Below are 21,426 nucleotides of genomic sequence, written 5' to 3'. Positions count from 1 at the left end.
GATGAGCGACAGAGTCAGAGTCAAGTGTAATACGGTAGCATTTAGGTTTGTTGTTTGCTAAGTGAAATTACAGGTAACAAGGGAAGAAATAAATGAAGCTAAAAGCACGAGTTGTCACTTCTAAGCACTGTTGTAGGCACTCCAAAAATGCATGTTTTATGTGTTTTAAACAAAATAGGCTATTAAATGTGCAATACTAAGAGATTTTATCTCACCTATAAATACAAGTGAATCTTTTAAGCTCCAAATCCCCATATACAGACAATTTACTGTGGTAATCAAGACGTTGCACACAATTTAACTTCAGTACCATCTGTAACTCTATTGGTATTTTAATAATAATGAATAAAAATATATGTTTGCAGCAAAAGATGTTACTTAAAGTAGAATCATCATACAGTCAAAGTAAGAAGCTTTGTAAATATCATATTTACTCAGATTCTCTTTTGTGTCTTTACCTTTTAATTAATGCAAAAAAAGACCTTTAGTTTTTAATTGTTCACGTATATTGAAGAACAAATTATCCTCACATCGTCATTGGAAATATCAAATGGAATGCTTGCGTGTCCATGCAAATAGTAACAAAAAATTAATAAGCTTCTTATCTTTTCTCTTTTGTCTTTCTTTTTTTGTTGTTGTTTGATTTTTTTTTTCCTTCGTGGAGTAGAGAGGTAAGAGAGATTGTTGAAGGAAGAGATAAGAAAAGCAACAAATATAGAGAAGAAATTAAAACATTTTGGAAAGATGTCAGACTATTCTCCATCCATGGACTATTCTCCATTTCTCTGGGAAATGAAACTATCTCATTCCTACCACAGGAAGAAAGGCATTCATTAAAACAATTGTCATGAAAAGTAATATGACTAATTGTTACCTGTTTGCTCTGTTGTGGCTGGCAAAGGCCTAGTCATCACCTGTGAATAGCAAAATAACCTGTGTGTTAACCCAGCTGGTCCAATAATTAATTGAATAATCCCAAAATCTCCCTAAACCCCAATACCCTCATTTGTAAAGTGGAAGACTCAGATTTCATAATATCAGAGGTTCCTTCTGATTTTCGTCCTCTTAGTCTATGACTGTAAGGCTAAGTCGTATACAAATAGCACCGGGGATGTTCAAATAGCTACTGAATACAAAGACTCCAGATGCTTTTGGTCAGACCAGATAGCTGTGAATTTTTACCTAAGGGGCATGAGGGGAGGAAGTGGTGGCCTTTATGATAGAAAGGAAAACAGAAGAAATGGCAATAAAATTATTTGTTGAAGAAAAATGAAGAATCATAAATCATATATGAATAAAGATTCACATTTTTAAAGTAACTTTTTAATTTCATCTGAACTTTACAAAAACCCTTTTAAAGAAGAGGCCTTTAGAAGGCCTTTGTAACAGCTCGTATTGAAAATACTCTACTCTGTCCATGCATTCGTGAAGTTTGGCACATTCTTGGAAAGAGGTTTCTGGGCAAGTCATCACGGTCTATCTCATGTTCTATATCCCACTGGAAGTGAATGTGAGAAAAGACTGATTCTTAGTCTGTTGGTATTTTTTCCTCCAAAGTTTACACACCTTTCTCTGGACTCCATTTTTCCCCTCCTCTTTTCTACATTAAATGATGAGAAATACGCTTATACACATTTGGAGGAATGGACTGACAGAGTTAGAATTGAGCAGACATACCATCAGAAGGCTGGGATGTGAGTGCACCTGAAGTCCAAGGACATCACGAGTTTGCTTGTTGGCACCCACAAGAGCAGCCCTGGGGCAGCTGGTGTTTCCTTTCTTGCTCCGTAGCCTTGTGTAGCAGGTGACATGGACTCTGCCTCCACAAAGCTGTGGACCCACAGAGAGGGAAGGGCCGGTGATGTCGCCCAAGCTCACGCCCTGCCTCCACCCTACTTATTCCCTTTCCCCTTGACCTTCTCTTGCCCATCTGGCCCACAGCAAACCTTTAGCACTAAAGAGCTATTTATGACACCTATTCTTGGGTAGATTTTGTGCCAAATAAAAGAGATTCCAGAAATAAAACTCTTGAAATAGTTGCTCTCTATTACAGTGGATATTATAGGCATTTTGTATATCACTTCATGTTTTCGTTCTGGGCTTTATCCTGAAAAGTGGACATTTTTTCATTTATTTTTATCCCATTTTACAATGATTCTATGACTGGTTATGGTAGAGATGATTCTTTATTTTTCAGACAATGGAAACAAATCTGAGTGTCCTTGAAAGTATTATCTAGAATCAAGAGAAGAAACGAATCTCATAGCTCTATCCCTGAGGATAGTTTCCACCATCCCAGGTTATCCCAAATCACAGAACAAAATGAAACATAATATGAATAATTATTGTTTTCATTGATTCTAGATCTGTTCTTCTCTGCTTTAAGAATAGGGCATGTGTTTTAAATAGTGCACACTATTGTATTCAGAATGGTTCTATCTTTTGGGAAAACCCTTAATTCCTAACAACGAGGGCAACTGGATAAGACCCCTGCTCTGTACTCAATTTAGGCTGTGTTGTCAGTGTTGTTCACATGACAAGGAGATGACAGAAGGAATGGCCTGTCTTCTCTGGGGGCTTGTCCTGCTTTCTGAGCTGAAATTTTTCCATTCCTATCACTTTTAGGAACAAGAGATCGGAAGTTGAGATACGTCCTCCAAAAGCCACTGTTCCGATGCACAGGTCTGAGAGGAAAGGACCCCTGAACAGTCCCCTCTGCATCTTTCCTTTAGCATAGATTAGTCTTTAAGCGTCTTCTAATTTCCAAACTGGAACAACTCTCCCCAGAAATTGAGATACAAGCAGTCACCTGTCAGAGGAGGCAGTGGGCAGTGGAGAACGTGGCGGCTGTTGCCACCGGCTGGAGGGCTTAGAAAGCTTTGTTCTCCTTGAGGCCTGTGCCTTGTGAAGGAGAGAGCGGCACAGAGCCGGAGGAACAGAAAACGGCATTCGCCTGCAAGTCTGAGTGGAGAGATTCCATTTGACTGACTTGGGTGACTGACCTTGGTGAAAAGCTCCTAAATTTTCCCTTGAGTTTACTTATTTGTTTACAACACTCTATTTCTCAATAGCCTGTGAGTTTCTTGAGACCTGAGACTCAATTTTACTCAATCTATCCCATCTTCTCTCTGAGGACAAGCAGAAAGTACAACCTTACAAACATTTGCAGACTGAATCAAATTGAAATGATTAGGTCACTTCCACTACTACTGCACGATCGTTTTAAGACTTTACATTTTTACCCATGGACTACGAGCAGCAAAATTAAATGTGGGAGTTTTTTCATGGGTGACGTGTGATTGTGTTAACTGAAAATATCTATGGAGTACAGTTGATTCTGCTGCAATACAGCATAGGGATTTGCAAAAGTAACTTGTGGTTGCACAACAGAAACTTTATAAAAAAGTTTAGGGGAGAAGAAGTAGGATTAATATCACAGTACTAAAAAACATCTTCTGTGGCCCATAAACGACTGTAAGAACGCAGTGAAAAGGGTAGCACGGTCTTATGCATGTTAAGTGTGAAGACATGCAGGTATCTGCAACTTGACTGTGGAAACGGGTGTCCAAAGGGCTGTGAGTTATTGCAAAATGGTAGAAAGAGTATTATCTGAAACAGGAAGAGCATTGTAACTACAGATGTGGATGGGTGAAGTTCACGACACAGTTGTGAACTTAGATGCCATTTGGATGTTGAAGGTGCCTCTGTGTGCACGGACACTGTGTGTGTGCACGGACGTTGTGTGTGTGTGCACGGACATTGTGTGTGTGTGCACAGACACTGTGTGTGTGTGTACAAACACTGTGTATGTGTGTGGGTGTGCGCACGTACATTGTGTATGCACATAAGCTGTGTGTGTGTGCGCACGGACACTGTGTCTTGTTGTGGGGCTCATTTCCCTACATTCATTCCTATTCCTTGATGACCAAACAGGTATAAGCAAATGTAAGATCTTCATTATGTTCAAATTGTTTCCTGATTTATAAATAGCGAAACAAATGTGTGTCTTCAAACAAGTGCTTTGCAGTGTGTCGGCACCTCCTCTCCCGGCCTCCCGTGCCAGGATTAACATGACACGGAGCTCTGCTTTCTGCCCGCAGAATGACCGTAACGTCTGAGGCATCATTGCCGTGATTTTTATGTTATTCCTCTCCACTGGTTCTGGCTCTGTTTTGTATTTGTCAAATACCTCAAAATATTTTTCAACATTTGTGTTTTGGAAAAACTCAAACTACACTTTGCCAGTTGACTTTTTGAACACACTTAACAAACAAGAATTTAATCCTTATGTTTCTGATTAATTTTCGTGCAATTAGCTGAAATACCACTCTCTAAGCATTTGCTGAATAAACAAACATAATCCTATGTAAATGTTCTTCTTAAAAAATGTTAAATCAGTTCTTCCTGAGAGCCTTTATCACCACGAGATTTACTTTCAAACCAAATGACATATTTTAAATTTGTTTTAAATGAGGTATGTCTACATTTCATGAAGTCATTTTTCAATGTCCTACAGGATTACATGTGCACAAAAGGAAAAATAGGAAATGATTATACACTATTATGTTGACTAATTGATGGATTAATCCTTTCTTTCCTTCATTCCTTCCTTTCTTCATTCATTCCCCATCCCATTCTTTCAACAAACCTGTTTTGAGGGCCTACTATGTAGCAGATTCTCCGCTAGGGTCCCACAAAGAGTGTGCCACCTAGTGGAAGATAGAATAAGATAAGTGAATTTTTACAGAAATTTATTATTTTTTTATTAAGTCTTTTGTACATAGATCATAAATACATTTATGCCAATTTCAGTGTGTTGATTATTTGTACAAATTGAAGTGCTTACATCATACTAATCAATGTAGCTTTCATCTCATTTACCCAATTATAGCATTAGGACATTTGTGTTCTACACATGATAGAACCAACTTGTCCTTGCAATGTGCTCCATAGTTGTGGTCCCCCTACAATCCCCTACTATCCCTCCCACTCCCCCCCTACCTCTCCCTCCCCTTCCCTCCTTCATCCTAGGCTAAAGTTGTGTTTCATTTTTCATATGCAAGTGTGATTATAAATTGGTTTCACAGTAGTACTGAGTACATTGGATACTTTTTACAGAAATTTAGACAATGACTTACATTTTTACCCATGGACTACGAGTTTATTATTAAACTCGTTAATAATTATCTCAGTTATTTATCTGAGTTAAAATTATCTCAGTTTATTTTGTGCTGCTGTAACAGAATATACGAGATTGGGTAATTTTTTAGGGACAAAATATATCGATTCACAGTTCTAAAGGCTTGTGATTCTAGTATCAAGGTTCTGGCATCTGGTGACCGTCTTCTTGTGTCATGTCATGACAAAAAGCAAGAGGGAGAAGGAAAAGGGGAGAGACAGAGAATACTCCGGAAAGCTCTTTTTATTAAGGCTTTAATCCTAACTCAATGGGGGTGAAGCCCTCATGGGCTCATCATCTCTTAAAGGCCCCACTTCTTAATAGTGTTACCATGACAATTAAGTTTCAACATGTGTTTCAAGGGACAGCCCTGTGAAGAGTGGATGATCAGGGCATTAGTGTTAACCAGTCTATGGTTTCAAGACCGTATGTGTCCTGTCTATGGTTTCAAGACCATATGGGTCCTGTCTATGGTTTCAAGACCAGCTGTGGCCCCATGCTGCCCCGCCTTTGGGCATCATCATTAAAGAAGCCTTAAAAAGCAGGCTTACCTCATTTAGGGAAGGCTGGAAGGGTGGTCGTCAAAGTGAATAGCAAATTCAAGATGGTATAAAATGTGGGATCATTCTCTAGTGCTTTGCGGAATAGAAATAAGCTACTAAAATAAGGAACTTAATTTCTAAAGGTTTTTATCCAACTGGAAGTAAGGCATTCTAAATCATCCTGTTCCTCTAAATACGATGATTACAGGAGTCCTCAGGGACCGCCAATGGGAGTGTAGGCAAACAGCATCTTTCCCCTTCATCATCTTCCTGCTTAGACAACCAGCTCCACAGTAGTGATTTAAGGTCTGCTCAGGTGGTTGATGAAAGAAATGGATGGGTAGTTGGGCTTCTGAGTCAGACAAACCTGGGTGAGAATCCTGGTTGCACTGTTTCCTAGTCTAGTGACCTTGGACAACCTACTTGACATCTACGATCTTCGTTTTCCCTTCTGTGAAAGAGAGTTAAACCTATACTTCCAGGTTGTCGTCAGTAGACACAACAACATGTGGAGAGGAAATAGAAGCTAACTTTGTTCAGAGCAAGTGGTTAGTAAATAAACGGCAATTAACCTCATGACTTTTCTCTTCACGGAATATTTTTTTGCTAACCAAATCTGGTCTTTTTCTCTCCCTCCCACCCCTCCTCCCATCATTTTAGACAACTGTGATGACCCACTAGCATCCCTGCTGTCTCCAGTGGCTTTTTCCAGTTCCTCAGACCTCACAGGCACTCCCAGCCCAGCTCAGCTCAACTGGAGAGTTGGTAAGTAGGGTAAAGTCAAGCTCTAAATAACCATGCAGTGGTGGACGGAAGGAAGTGCACAATTCCTATGCTGAGGTCGTGTGCAAGGCAGTGTTGACAGAGAGATTTGAGCAGGCGGGAGTCACATATCAGGGTGCCATCCTTGCCTTCGCAGAGTGGATATTTAAAGTATTCTCATTCACATTTCTCAAACCCTCTGCATTCTTTTTTTGATTATCATAAACAGGCCTTTATGAAAAAATACATGAAAGCATTTGCTTTAATTTAACATCTTATGTATTTGACATAGTTACCAAATATATTATCATGAGAATGTGTTTATAATAAGAAGAAAGTTCATTAAAATTTTCCATTAATAACTTTATTCTACAATAAACTTAACATAGCTGATTCATAAAGATATGTAAAATGCTATAGACTATAAGTAAAAGAGTACAAATAATCTATTATTCTATCAGCTAGGGATAACTGTGATTAAGTGTCTTGCATATACCTTTATAACTTGAGATAGAAGTAAATACTCTTGACTAGTCTCTAATGTAAAATGTCTGTAATGAATATGATGTTGCTCTCTAGAAGTATTTTTAGTCACATTTGAATATTGATTTTTATAATATATTGATAGATACCGAGAAAGAAAGATATGAATTATTTCAATTTTAAGACATTTTAGATATCTGAAAATATCGTTAATATCCAGTAAATATGTTAAACATTTTTTCTAGTTTAAGAAAAAGTGTATATGCAATTTTAAAAGATCCATTTTCTTATTAGAGTTCATAGTAAATATTCTTGAGCACTATTACCTTTAACTTCAGGTAGGGATCCCACAGCTCGGGACTTTTTCCAAGACCACAAAGGTGAGAAGTGGAAATGCCTGGATTCAAACTTAAATCATCTAAATTCATTTTTTTCTTTTTTTTTTTATTAAATCATAACTGTATACATTGATATGATCATGGGGCATCATACACTCGCTTCATAAACCATTTGACACATTTTTATCACAGTGGTTAACATAGCCTTTCTGGCGTTATCTCAGTTACTGTGCCAAAACATTTACATTCTACATTTACCAAGTTTCGCAAATACCCCTGTAATATGCACCACAGGTGTGATCCCACCGATCCCCCTCCCTCTACCCACCCCCCCTTCCCACTTCCCCCTATTGTTAAGTTGTAGCTGGGTTATAGCTTTCATGTGAGAGTCCCAAATTAGTTTCATAGTAGGGCTGAGTACATTGGGTATTTTTTCTTCCATTCTTGGGATACTTTACTAAGAAGAATATGTTCCAGCTCCATCCATGTAAACATGAAAGAGGTAAAGTCTCCATCTTTCTTTAAGGCTGCATAGTATTCCATGAATTCAAAGTTCATGCTTATTAATTACCATGTTCACAACTTGATTCGCTAGTACAAGTTGAGGAGGGGTGTAATAGAAAGGAAATAGGCTTAGAAACTTATTATCCAGTTCAAATAACAGTTATTATTATTTATACACCTCATGAGTGTCTGTAAATCACTCCCAACGTTCACGGTTTTAATCTGCAAAGTTGCCCAATAATGCCTGCCTTGTTGCGCTCTGTGCAGACCACGAGCAGACTCGCATAACCTGGGTATCTCTTTGATTGCAGGGTAGATCACTGAACCAAAGCAGGAGCTTTACAGAGAGTATTTCCTGAGCCATTTCCCACACATTTGGAATTAATGGTCTGGGATGGGACCCAGGCAAGAATATTTATAAAACATTTTTTTTTTTTATTGTTGGGGATTCATTGAGGGTACAATAAGCCAGGTACACTGATTGCAATTGTTAGGTAAAGTCCCTCTTGCAATCATGTCTTGCCCCTACTTTCCATGTGATACAAAGATGAAAAAAAGAGTCCAAATTGCTACATTGGATGACTTCATGAATGACAAATCCTTCCATTAATAATTATCTGACTAGGGCAGTGCCTGTGGCTCAAAGGTGCCAGCCCCATATAACAGAGGTGGCGGGTTCAAACCCAGCTCCAGCCAAAAACTGCAAAAAAATAAAAAAGTCGCAAATACTATTCATAAGGAGTAGATATAGATAATGTAAATTACCATATAATTACACACTGTAACACTAATTACTAGCCAGCTAACAGTTGTCATTAGTGAGAATTTTGATATTTTGTTATACAAATGTACATATAAATGTGTGTGCAATGTAAGTCATCTTATGATAATATGCATATACATGTATAGGATGATATATTGAAAATCCAATATACACTTATATAGTTGAATATACACAGTCAGAGTCATATATTTAGAGAAAGGTGGACATATACAGATTGGGTGGATACATTTATAACCATATGTAGTAATATATAGATAGATGATACAGATACATATTTCATATACAAACATGAAATATATACTTGTATAGACAAACATATAAAATATATACATATAAAAAATATACACATATACAGGATATACATATGTTAAAATAAAGCACAAAAGTAACTGTGTTAATGTGATTAAGAACAGATCGTGTCATATGAGTGAATACACATAAACTTTACAAAGTTAAGAAGAAGACATACAATTTTTATTTATGTCAGAAAATCAGTATAAAGCAATAATTTATTTTCCCTCTTCAGAAAACAGCCTTCTGTCCTGTCTGTCCTCTGAAATGGCCCAGCAGCATAGTAATAACCCTGTCTCAATGATCACGCCTTTTCTACATATCTTTCTTTAAAACATCCTTTTTACATGGTATTTGATAAAATGGGAGAGATCGAATATACCCAAAAGAACCAACTGTTAAAATGTGGATGGAAATCTGGAATGCTCTCAGACACACGTGGAGGTGTCATGAAGACCCCACCTGAACAGGGGGACGGGGTGGCCGTCAGCCCGCAGCTAAAATCCACAACACCAAGGCACTGAGCATTTCCAGGGAGCCCTGGATGGGCTCCAAGTTCTTCAGCCGCATCAGTTCAATGTGCATAATAACCTTCTATGGAGATATGATTGGGACCTCTGTTTTGTAAGTGACAAATGCTTTGGTCAAACAGGGTTTCCACCAGGAGGTCTAACTCCTGAGGACCGTCCTGCCCAGAGACTCAAAATAATGCCAATATTTTACAGAGGAAAAGCTGTGGGTCATTTTCATCACTTCATTTATTCCCCTGTGCCAGTGTTATTGAGGTGTAACTGACAAATAAAATTGCATATATTTAAAGGGTACTGCATGATGATTTGTTATATGTGCACTGGGAAAGGATTACAGCAATCAAGTTAGTTAGCACACCCATCACCTCACATAATTATCTTTTTCTTTGTTTTCTGGTGAGAACAAATAAAACATATACTTTAGCAAATGTCAAGTATACAGTGGAGTAGTATTAACTATAGACACCATGCTGTACCATTAGATCCCTCAGAATTTATCTATCTCATAAATTCAAGTTTGTACACTTTGACCAGCATTTCTCTATTTGCCTCAGCCCTTAGTGCCTGGCAACCACCATTCTACTCTCTGCTTCTTTAAATTCAACTTTTAAAAATTCTACACATACTTGAGAGTATGCAAATTTTTGTCTTTCTGGGTGTGGCTTATTTCACTTAACATAATGTCCACCAGATTTATCTATGTTGTTGAAAATGGCAGAATTTCCTTTTATGTTTCATTTTCTATATGACACAATTTTTTAAAATCCTGTTCATCCATCAACTGACACTTAGGTTGTTTCAATGTCTTGGCTATTGCAAATAATCTTCAATAAACCAGAGAACATAGCTATTTCTCTTGGACACTGAATTCTTTTCCTTTATATAAAGACTCGATGGTAGGATGGCTGAATCTTATAGTACTTTGATTTTTAATTGTTTGAGGAATCTCTATGCTCTTTTTCATAATGGCTGTACTAATGTATATTCCTACCCACAGCATGCAAGAGTTGTCTTTTCTGTACCCTCAATTAACATGAAACAATAATAATAAAAGAATTGTCTTTTCTGCACATCCTCACCCCGAGGAAAATTATTTCCTTTCTTTTTGATCCTACCATCTCAATAGGCAAGGTGGCCTTGCATGTAGGTTTGGTTTCTATTTTCCTGATGATGAGTGATGTCGAGCAGCTTTTTATGTGCCTTTTGGCCATTTGTATGGGTCTTTTGCAAAAATTGTCAATTTATTCTTTTGGCCATTTCTTAATTAAGGGGTTTTGTTTTTCACTGTTGCATTGTAGATGGTTCTTAAATATTTTGGGTATTAAAACCTTGTAAGATATATAGTTTGCAAATATTTTCTCCCACACTGTAGGTTGCCTTTTTATTTTGTTGAATGCTTCCTTTACTGTATGAAAGGTTTTAGTTCAGTCTAGTCTCAGTTGTTTATTTTTGCTTGTGTAGTTTGTGCTGTTTAGTCTGTGTTGTGTTGCTTGTAAACCTGAAACTGAGTAAATTATGAGGAAAGAAAATTTCTTACAGTTATGGAAGCTGAGAAGTCCAAGGTCAAGGGTTCACCTCTGGTTAAGGATCTTATGGCTTCACCTCTGGTTAAGTCCAAGGTCAAGAGTTCACCTCTGATTAAGGATCTTATGGCTTCTGGGGCCTCTGCACAGTCCCAAGGCAGCCTGGGCATGACATGGCCAGAGGGCTGAGCATGCTGACATGCCAGCTCAGGCCTTGCTTCCTCTTCTTATCAAGCCTCCAGTCTATTCCCATGATAGCCTATTAATTAATTAATTAATCCACAAATAAATTAATGTATTCATGAATTATGACCCAGTCACCTCTTAATGCTGCCACATTGGGGATTGAGTTTCAACATGAATTTCAAAGATAACAAATGTCAGTTTTTTCTCCATGCATTCATTCATTCATCACAATAATTAATGAATTCCTTGTACTCCAAACCATTCAGGCTTCTACACACTTACCAAGGAGCTTCCTGGTATCTTACTTGCCCAGGATAAAATCTAAATTGTAAAATCCTCAATTTCCGGGCGGCGCCTGTGGCTCAGTGAGTAGGGCGCCGGCCCCATATACCGAGGGTGGCGGGTTCAAATCCGGCCCCGGCCAAACTGCAACAAAAAAATAGCTGGGCGTTGTGGCGGGCGCCTGTAGTCCCAACTACTCGGGAGGCTGAGGCAAGAGAAGCACGTAAGCCCGAGAGTTAGAGGTTGCTGTGAGCTGTGTGATGCCACAGCACTCTACCGGAGGGCGGTACAGTGAGACTCTGTCTCTACAAAAAAAAAAAAAAAAAAAAAATCCTCAATTTCCATAGCCTCAAGTCCCCTCCATAGAACTAAGGGTATTCATTGGTAGCCTAGAGGCTTTTCCCAGCTGAATTATTTCACACTAAAGAATTTTCCTGCAAGTCATTTGGTACCTTTTTTTTTTATTATTATTGTTGGGGATTCATCGGGGGTACAATAAGCCAGGTTACACTGATTGCATTTGTTAGGTAAAGTCCCTCTTGCAATCATGTCTTGCCCCCAGAAGGTGTGGCATACACCAAGGCCCCACCCCTCTCCCTCCTTCCCCCTCTCTGCTTTTCCTTCCCCGCCCCCCATGTTATGTAAACCTTTGGCATCATTGAGTTGCTTATCAATGAAGGAAGTTTATATATCTTTCTTTCAATTGAACATGGAAGATTAAGGAACACTTCACCCCAGAGTGTAGTGGAAACTCAAGTAGACATTTATCTGACCTATACTGAGGAAGTAAGGGTGCACAGGAGCTCAGATTGGCACAGCAGAGGCAGGGATCAGTTCAAAAGTTGAAAGACTGACTCTAGGAAGAATGTGCTGGGAGAATGATGCCTGATGAGCTGCCTCCAACCCTGAGTAAAGCAAGTTTAATGAGTTCCATCAATGACAAACTAATCTTTCTAAGGGAAAACATACCCTTAGAAACAGCTATTGACCTATAGGTCTGCTGTGCCCATCAAGATCTGGGCAATCCAGCCCACAAGGAGGGGGATTAATGGTGAAAGCCCAACAGTAATAGTCTCAACACTAATCTTGTCTATGGAAGGGATTTGCCAAATGGAATTTTTGTTCTCTTGCTTTTGCACACCATTCAGCCTCCGTCTCATCACCCACAGAGAAGATGAAAAACAAGGAAGAGAACTAATTATTTAAAGAAAAAAAAAAGACAAAATACATTAAGCCGGAGGTCAGATCACCATTAATTTAGGATGCTGAATCAGTCTATATAATTGAGGCTTAGGAAGGATCAGTCTTTGTCAAACGTGATTTGTTTTGTGGCAAGAAAGCTTTTGATCTGAGCATTACAGTCTGCTGGGCTTGGGAGAAGCACTTAGAGTCAGCAGGCAATGCAGGGGCTGGGGGCCCAGCATGAAGCCACCCGCTTGTGGGTTAGGCCTTCTTGAAAATGAAGGGAAGGATTTAAGGTGCTTCATGTGATTGAAACGGAAAGAGGAATAGATGTCTTTGGCCCCAGGAGAGGAGAGGTTTGTATTTTTCTTTCTGATCCTTCCTCCCTCAATACAGTTTGCAAACAATTAACTTTACCACTTGCTCCTTGAAATTTTAATCCATCTTCCTTATTCAATATATATATTTTTTGAGAAGCTTGCCTGTGTAAGTTGAGATTGTACATTTCCAGCATGACAATTTTGTTGCCATGGAGAATTTGATTTCTGATGTCAAGGCATTTTCCTGGGCTTGTGGATGGAAGGATGAGAGGGCTTAAAACTCCTGCCTCCCCTCTTTGGCATGGATTTCATGCACACTCTGTCCACACCCACCCTGCTGGGCAGCACAGGTTAAGACATATTAAGGACCCCCGAAGGACTTTGAAAGTTGGTTTCTAATATAGTGTTATCAGGTCCTTCAAGAGGAGATGAGGGCTGAAGATAATGCAGGAATCAGGGTTCATCTGCAAATTAGCATATTGGCTGTCTGGGGATTTATTCCAGACAGGCAGGTGAGAAGTCAGGGTTTCAGTTTCACAGGCAACACTACGATGACTGCTCACGAGAGACAGCACCAGTCTCCCATCTGGACTGACTGAGCCAGGCGTGGGATGAGTATAAAGTAACCTGTTTAAAGACTGCAAGAGAGGCAGTAACTGGTCCCTGGATTCCCTTTTATACCCTTGAAGTGCCCCTTTCTTCTTTGCAGCACCTTTTCTCTCTTTGTGCTGTCCAGTCGCCCCGGGCACGGTAAGCATCAAGGTCAATGTGTCCCTTCGTTGGCTCCTACTCTCCCTGACGATGAGAAGCAAACAGTATCTGGTGGATGGAAACATGGACATCCCCCAGGACCTTGTTAGAAATGCAACATCTTGGCTTCTCCCCAGGACAACTGCATCAGAAATCAGGCTTTGCCAACTGCTGCACTTGCACATTCAAATTTGAAATGCACAGTTCCAGAGCATCCCTGTACCTTCTGTTCCTTCAGTTCCTAATTTTGTGACTTATTAATTCTATATCTCAGCAGGAGGGAGGATGGAAGGTGATCAAAGTCAGACACGCGATTATGAATGAGGAACCATGTAATGTCAGCTCTATATTGGTGTCATTACACCTAGTTCTCAAGATGCTTTATACTATTCTCACATTTAAAGATGAGGAAACAGACTCAGAGAGGTTAAGCCACTGGCCCCAAAACGCACAGCTAATTCTGGTAGGACTTGGATTGGAATCTAAGCCTTTTTATCCCACATTATTTTTATTCAAGTTGATCTGAGATTTTAATCTAAGTAAAGTCACTGTTGACATAACAGACAACCCTTTCAGGCAATTTTGACATTTCAACTAGGATTCTTAGTATTTCAACCACAAAGACTGGATTTTCAGACTTCAAGGGAGAAAGAGAGTCCCATAAATCTGTGCCCCCAAAATCCCACGGTGGCCTCATATACCTGTGGGGAAAACTAACCTTGACCTAGATATTTAACCAATGCCCTAGGCTTCTTCTCTTACTAGGACAGCTATGGATCATTGAGAGACACAGGATAAAAATCTTCTGCTATTTAATAGGTGTCTTGGGAGCCTGTCTCAAATGGAGACAAATCCAATGTGATGGCTCTCTATTCAGTCAGGCTAATTGCAAAATAAAACAAAGATGAAGGGAAGAAAGAAAAGCCTTGCAGAAATATTTTTGCTTGCTAATACTATGATGCCTTAAAGATTTAAACATCACTATTTGGCCCAGTGAAAGTGCCAACAAAGGAGAAACCCATGCATTTCATGCACACTTTACTTTTTTCCTGATGACTAGTCACTTCCTTCGATGAACTGAGTTGATATTATTTCTAAGTAGCACTTCTTAAAATGCAGTAACTCACCAATATGATGTGTCTAATACTTAGCAAAGAGACAAGAGCTTCTTCAGTTCATCTGTTCATTGAATTTAACTTAAAAGATTTTGACTGAAAAGTATGACAATAGAATTAAAACTTGTATTTGTCTAGTGATTGACAGTTTACTGCTGTCTTCCCTGTGTGTCCCATGCAGGAGGATATAAGATACACTGGAACAAAATATTTGATGGTGAATGTTCTTGCTTTGTCTAACCTGGGGCAGCTAGTCAGGGGAATGTTTACCTCTCTAGAAGATGTGTTTCACTTGGACATCATGGAAATGTCTGAGAAAAGATAAGCTAAGGATTACTGCATCCAGCAGACAGAGGGAAAATGGTAACACAAAACAAACTCCAAATACTAGGACAAGGGGAGGTGACAAAATGCTTTCGTGCATCCTTCTCCATGATTTTGGTTTGAGATCTCCTCCTCTTACGGTAGTCTCTTCCTCCTTCCCCTTCTGAGTGGCTCATACTTCATTTATCTCACTTATATTCCTCAATGCAATTAGTTGAGTCTGTCTGAACTTTAATATTTTAATCAATGGACATGCTTGCTAAGAAAATCCAGATTTGGCTGGGCACAGTGGCTCACACCTGTAATCCTAGCACTCTGGGAGGTCCAGGCAAGTGGATTACTTAAATTGTTATGGGCGCCTATAGTCCCATCTACTCGAGAGGCTGAGGCAAGAGGATTGTTCAACCCCAAGAATTTAAGCTTGCTGTGAGCTATGATGACACCAGGCACCCTACCCAGGGTTACAGAGTAAGACTTTGTCTCAAAAAAAAAAAAAAGAAATCCAGATTTCATCAAAGAATCCTTATAATTTGTTTTGCCAAGTTGTATAGAATCTCTTCTACACAAACATCCACAGCAATCAGATAGTATTCCGGGGTATCTTTATCAGCTTGCTAATGTGTGGAAATAACAGAAAATCCAACTGACTTTGCTTGAAAAATATTTGATAATATTTATTGCTTGATATAAATATTAGATAAAAATATTGAGATCAGGTACATGAAGCTTGAGAGACATCCACACTTCTGTTTCTGAAACAGGATGGTTACAAGGGTATTAACCCCCTAATAATTTATTAAGCTAAACATTTGTTTTCTGGTATTTTTTCCCCTATATCTATGGTGGTTTTATTTTTACATTTAAAAAAAAGATTAAAAATAAAATTGATTGCCTGCTATGCAAGGAAGTTCTCAGTGAGAGGAAGGTCCAGGGATAGTAGAGTCAGTTTGACAAAGCCACTCTCAGTATTAGCATCGTCCTGGTTCTAATAAGCTTGCCCAGATCTCAGCCACATACCACATGTGCTAGGAAGTATGGAGAGCATAGCCTTCCATGGCCATCAAAGTGCAATCTCCAGGATAGTAGCATGATGAATATCTAGGAACTCACTAGAAATGCAGGCTATCTGCACTTGCACCAATCTACTAAATCAGAAACACTGTCAGGATGGCCTAGAAATCAGTGTTCTTCTGAGTTCACCAAATGATTTTCATCCTCATTGAAGTTCAAGCTTTACTTCTTAAAGCACTGAAACTCTTTCAGGACCCAAAACCCAGGACCATTCTTCTTCCACTGTCCTGGCTGGAAATTGTTCACATCAGTTAGCCATAATTGGTTCATACATCCACTCCCAACTGCAATCACCATTAAGGGGGATGGACCGGTGACTGACTTCAGGTTAATTCTCTGATATAGGGTAAGAATAATCAACCATGTCTATAAATAATTCATTCTCTTTCTGTCTAATCATTTAGTGTCCACCGTCATAACATGTATGAGCTGACATATGTTATCTTATTCAATTCTTGATAAGGTAGACACTAACCATACTATTTTTATGGAAGCAGGGAAATCACTTGTCCAAAGTCACACAGGTGAGTAGGGACCCCTTTTACTCAAACGCCAGACTTAGCCCAGGCACTACCTTTTAAACAAAATTGCTCCAAGAAAACAAATTAAATATGGTCTGCTCAACTTCTTAAAAAGTATTTTGCTCACGAGAAAAGTGTTTTTAAGTGGTAGTGTCAGTAATTTGACATATATGGTTTCAAATAACTTCCAATTCCACTTCTCTATTTTTCCTTTGAAGATATTGAGAGAGTAATTTCTTCTCTATATTTCTAAAAACATAAAGACTAGCTTAGTTCACAGCTGAATTTTCTACACTGCTTTGTGCATAGATAGAACTCAATAATTATATATTCATTAAATGAGGTATAAATAATCCACTAAAATCAACTAATGATGCTCTGGACTTGAGCAGCAGATGGGTAGGTTTAGAGGGTATTGATTTGCCAAGTTAAAATAGAACTGGGCGTCTACCCATTTATCAGAGAAATTCTAAATCAAAGCTGACCAACAGAAAATTAAGCAAGATGATATCTCAAAGTACACAGCCCTACTATGAAACTAATTTGGGACTCTCACATGAAAGCTATAACCCAGCTACAACTTAACAATAGGGGGAAGTGGGTAGAGGGAGGGGGATTGGTGGGATCACACCTGTGGTGCATATTACAGGGGTATTTGCGAAACTTGGTAAATGTAGAATGTAAATGTTTTTTACAGTAACTGAGATAACACCGGAAAGGCTATGTTAACCACTGTGATAAAAATGTGTCAAATGGTTTATGGAGCGAGTGTATGATGCCCCATGATCATATCAATGTATACAGTTATGATTTAATAAAAAAATATATAAAAAAATAAATAAAGTCAAACTTGATTCCCAACCGCAAAAAAAAAAAAAAAAAGAAAATTAAGCAAGGATGGAAATGTCCAAGAAGGTAGCCACCAGCAACACGTGGCTTTCGAGTATTGGGAACAGTGTCTGCAGTGACTAAAGAAATACATTTTTAATTTATTTTTAAGTTGAATTAACTTTAAGTGTAAATATCTGCTGTCATATTGAACAATTACTTATAACCTCTACAAGTTTTACAGACATGATCTTCCCACTTAAGTTTCTAAAAATGCCTGAGTGTTTTATAAATACATGAAGCAATCCCGGTCTATAGCGTTCACAAAGGTGAGATAACCTTATTCGGACTGAATGCCAAGTCTCCCAAACCCCAGTTGCCCTCCAGCTGATCTAGCTTGTACAAAGTCTGAACTGTGAAATGGGAAGGCAGGGATCCTTTTCTGAATCATCAGGGCCTTGATTGCTCTACTCTTAAAATGTGAATATCCTCATTAAAGGACAGAACAGTAAAACTGCTTGAGTAACAAGCATCCCTCAGAATAAAAACACAGCTTTCTCACGATTGGCACACAGGTGTGACACCAAGTATACACACCGCCTCAGAGGCTGCCACTGCCTATATCCCTTAGATGGCACCACTTCGGCAAGAAACAAGCTTGTGAGATGAGCTGAGATGGACTTCTTGTGGAAGTGATACGTGGGACAGTACTCTCTGGAGATTGTGAGAAACAGAAGCAGGTTAATGCAAGGAGTGTTGAGAAATTAGCAACACTGTCATCTTTGCTGAAGTCTAGCTTACTTTGGATACTAAGAAGAACTTTTGGACGTAAGACTAACCATAAGGATGGTCATTCCTGGGATAATGGGACTGAGATTTTCAATATTGTATCAGTCTGACACTGGCTGAGATGGGGAAGGGAAGTGGTAGCTTCCCAGCCAAGAAGACTTCTTTTTGGACAAGGATAAGAGGAAGATAGCTCTAGCTTTCAGCCTACACCTGCAGCTGGGGAATGAGCCCATCTGCTAAAGAACTCTAGATGAAGTTAGGTGATACATCAAAGTAGTTTTGATTTGCATTTCTCTAATCATGAGCATTTTTTTCATGAGTTTGTTGGCCATTCATCTGTCCTCACAAGAAATGTTTCTGTTCATGTTTCTTCCCCAGCTTTAATGGGGTTGTTTGCTCTTTTTTTGTTGATTTGCTTGAGTTCTTCATAGATTGTGGTTATTAGTCCTTTGTCAAATTTGTAGCATGCAAATATCTTCTTTCATTCTGAATGTTGTCTCTTTGTGTTGTTCGTCATGTCCTTACCTGTGCAGAAACTTTTTAACTTGATCACATCCCATTTATTTATTTTTATTGTTGCTTCAATTGTGTTTGGAGTCTTATTCTTAAATTCTTTCCCAAGGCTGATCTCATTTAGAATATTTCCCACACTTATAGAGGTTTTACAGTTTCATGTCTTGTGTTTAAATCTTTTATCCATGGTGAATTAATTTTTGTAAGTGGAAGGAGGCTCACTTGAGAGAAAAATGCAATCAAAAATCCAAGGAGAGAGGTTTGGGGTTGGGGTGGGGTTGTCAGGATCCTTCCCAGAGGGAACCATGTTTGAGTGCATGGCACACTTTCTAGGTTAAGGACATAGCTACAAATTAAACATTACCTTACAAATGCAAACAATGTATTCTAAATATATGTACCCTCATATTAATTGGAAATAAAAACATAAGTCTCAATGGAGACCCCAAAATATCCCTAACAGAACCATTCCCAATTCCAATAGCTACATCTTCCCATCTCCCCAAGGTCTCTCTCTCTGTGCTTTAGACACCACCTTGGTCTCTAGAATCCTTCAGAGAATACCTGACGATGATATGTAAAAACTCCAGCCTCTTCTCATTTGAATGAGAGAACTGTAAGACACAACCTCCATTAGTGTCATGAAACTTGCTCGCAGGAAGGCTGGCTTGATTTTGAACTAGAGATTGATTGACTTTCATTTGTTCTCTAATCCATCTTCCTCGCTTCCCAAATGATCTACTTGCACTCAAATCCTATTTCATAACTGTCTTCTGGGGGAACTCAAACTAGGTCATACACAGAAGCTTTCCCCCAGATAATACTCTTGAGGTACTTCTCATGGTGATCACTGGGTCTGATTTGGGTCCAAGCCCATCCCTCCCTTACTTGAATCTCCTCCTCTAAGCCCCTTTGTTCTTTTATGCAAACTGGAATCAAGGAAGGCTACTCCTGTTTTCTTACAGGACTTCTTTTCTTTTTTGAATACCATAGGGTGTTGGATCAATTTCCAACTTTCTTTTCCTTTGGGAAGCTCCTTCATCTCTGAATTAATACATAGATAAAGTGTGGGAGCCCTCGCTGGGGCAAGACTGCAGCACCCACACCCTGCTTGGCCTATCTGGTAACAGAAAGTTGGCACTCAGTGTGCTCTCCTTGCCCAGACCCAGGGCCTGTGACATGGATGACAGTGCTGTAAGGGGAAGAGCAGGAAGGCTTCTAGAGCACGGCAAGCATGTTTGTGAGCATTGTAATTACATTTACATATACTGTATAATGGTAAATATTTATGGGAGAGGCTCTCTGCTTTACTCATTACCATTACTATGTAGCTTTGTCCCGGAAAAATCTTGAACCCTTGCTTAGAGAGGTACAAACTATTTAATGATTAAAGATACAGTAAGTAAGGTGGCACTTGTGGCTCAAAGGAGTAGGGCACTGGCTCCATATGCCGAAGGTGGCAGATTCAAACCCAGCCAAAAAAATATAAATAAATGAAGACATAGCAAGTAATTCAAGTCAGCTTCCCAGTCATTTGCGAGAATGTGCTAGAAGTTTTATACAGGGCTTTCTGTGAGAAGGGGAGAAGCATACACCTGGGAAACTTGTTCCCTATAGGATTTGTTTTAGTTTTGTTTGTTTTTTGGCCAGGATAGGTGCTTAAAACAGATCAGACGTGAAAAGTGTGTGTGTGGACTGTTTTACCTGCAGCTGGCCTTGTCCTAAATGGACTCTCTCTTTTCTTGAGAAATAGTTTTGAATTATTTTTAGCAGACAGACCTATAAATAATCTGTTTTGTGCCCATTTCCTGTGTGACATGGATCAATTCTCATTCCCTTTTCTGAGTTAGAAGTGGAAATAAGTGTAGAAACTAAGGAATTTCTGCATTTTCTACCAGTTATACTGTTTCATGCTTAGCGCCTACCTTGGTGAGAAGTTTGAAATTGAGGGTTAGCGCTAAGCATCATGGCATTGAGGACCGTGCAAGGGTCAGCAGAAGGCAGGAGAGCTGGGTTTCCTGTCTCATTGAAAATCTCGTGTAGAGTTCCCCGCAGGAGCCTTTTCCTGCTTTCTTAAGACTTTGGTTCCTGTGAAAACCTCAGGCAGGGCCTAGAACTGAGTTGGACAGCAGTCTTGAGCTTTATAACCTGGATTAGTTAGTTGACCCATTGAGGCTACTTTGTTCTTTAGCAGATGAAAATTAAAAATACTATTGCTGATGGCCACGAGAATCTAATGAGATACTGAAAACAATGTAAGGGTGAATTTTGTTTCTAGTGAAAATTGTTATCATGAGAAAAGGGGAGGATGAGGATGAGAGAGATTGGTCTGTACTGTTGAGAGGACATTTCTAGCAGAGTGGATACCTTGGGTGTGGAATACAAGCTTTCCTGGGTTTGGATACCTTATGCTACCATTTATTCATACTAGTTATGTGATCTCAGAAAAGGTGCTCATCAATTATGGTTGAATAATTGAACCTATCTGAGAATATTTCTGCTAATCTACCATTAGGAGCAGAACTGGGTTTTAAAATCTTCTAACTTTTGGCATAACATCTCTTCATCCCACCTTTCCCCAAAAATTCAAATAAAGTATGTAGAGGGTA

General features: G+C 39.1%; 1 protein-coding gene across 1 annotated transcript in view; it reads left to right on the top strand.

The window, feature by feature from the left end:
• Nucleotides 1-21,426, top strand: part of CNTNAP5 (contactin associated protein family member 5) — an 869,192-nt gene that overhangs the window by 197,521 nt on the left and 650,245 nt on the right. Inside the window, exon 2 of the mRNA XM_053598220.1 lies at nt 6,382-6,486. Within this exon, the coding sequence (XP_053454195.1) occupies nt 6,382-6,486 (105 nt within the window). The remainder of the gene's footprint in view (nt 1-6,381; nt 6,487-21,426) is intronic.

This window comes from Nycticebus coucang, chromosome 7 (genome assembly GCF_027406575.1).
Source record: "Nycticebus coucang isolate mNycCou1 chromosome 7, mNycCou1.pri, whole genome shotgun sequence".
NCBI lineage: Eukaryota > Metazoa > Chordata > Mammalia > Primates > Lorisidae > Nycticebus > Nycticebus coucang.
Note: the sequence above shows the minus strand (reverse complement) of the source record. Positions and strands in the feature narration are given on the sequence as shown.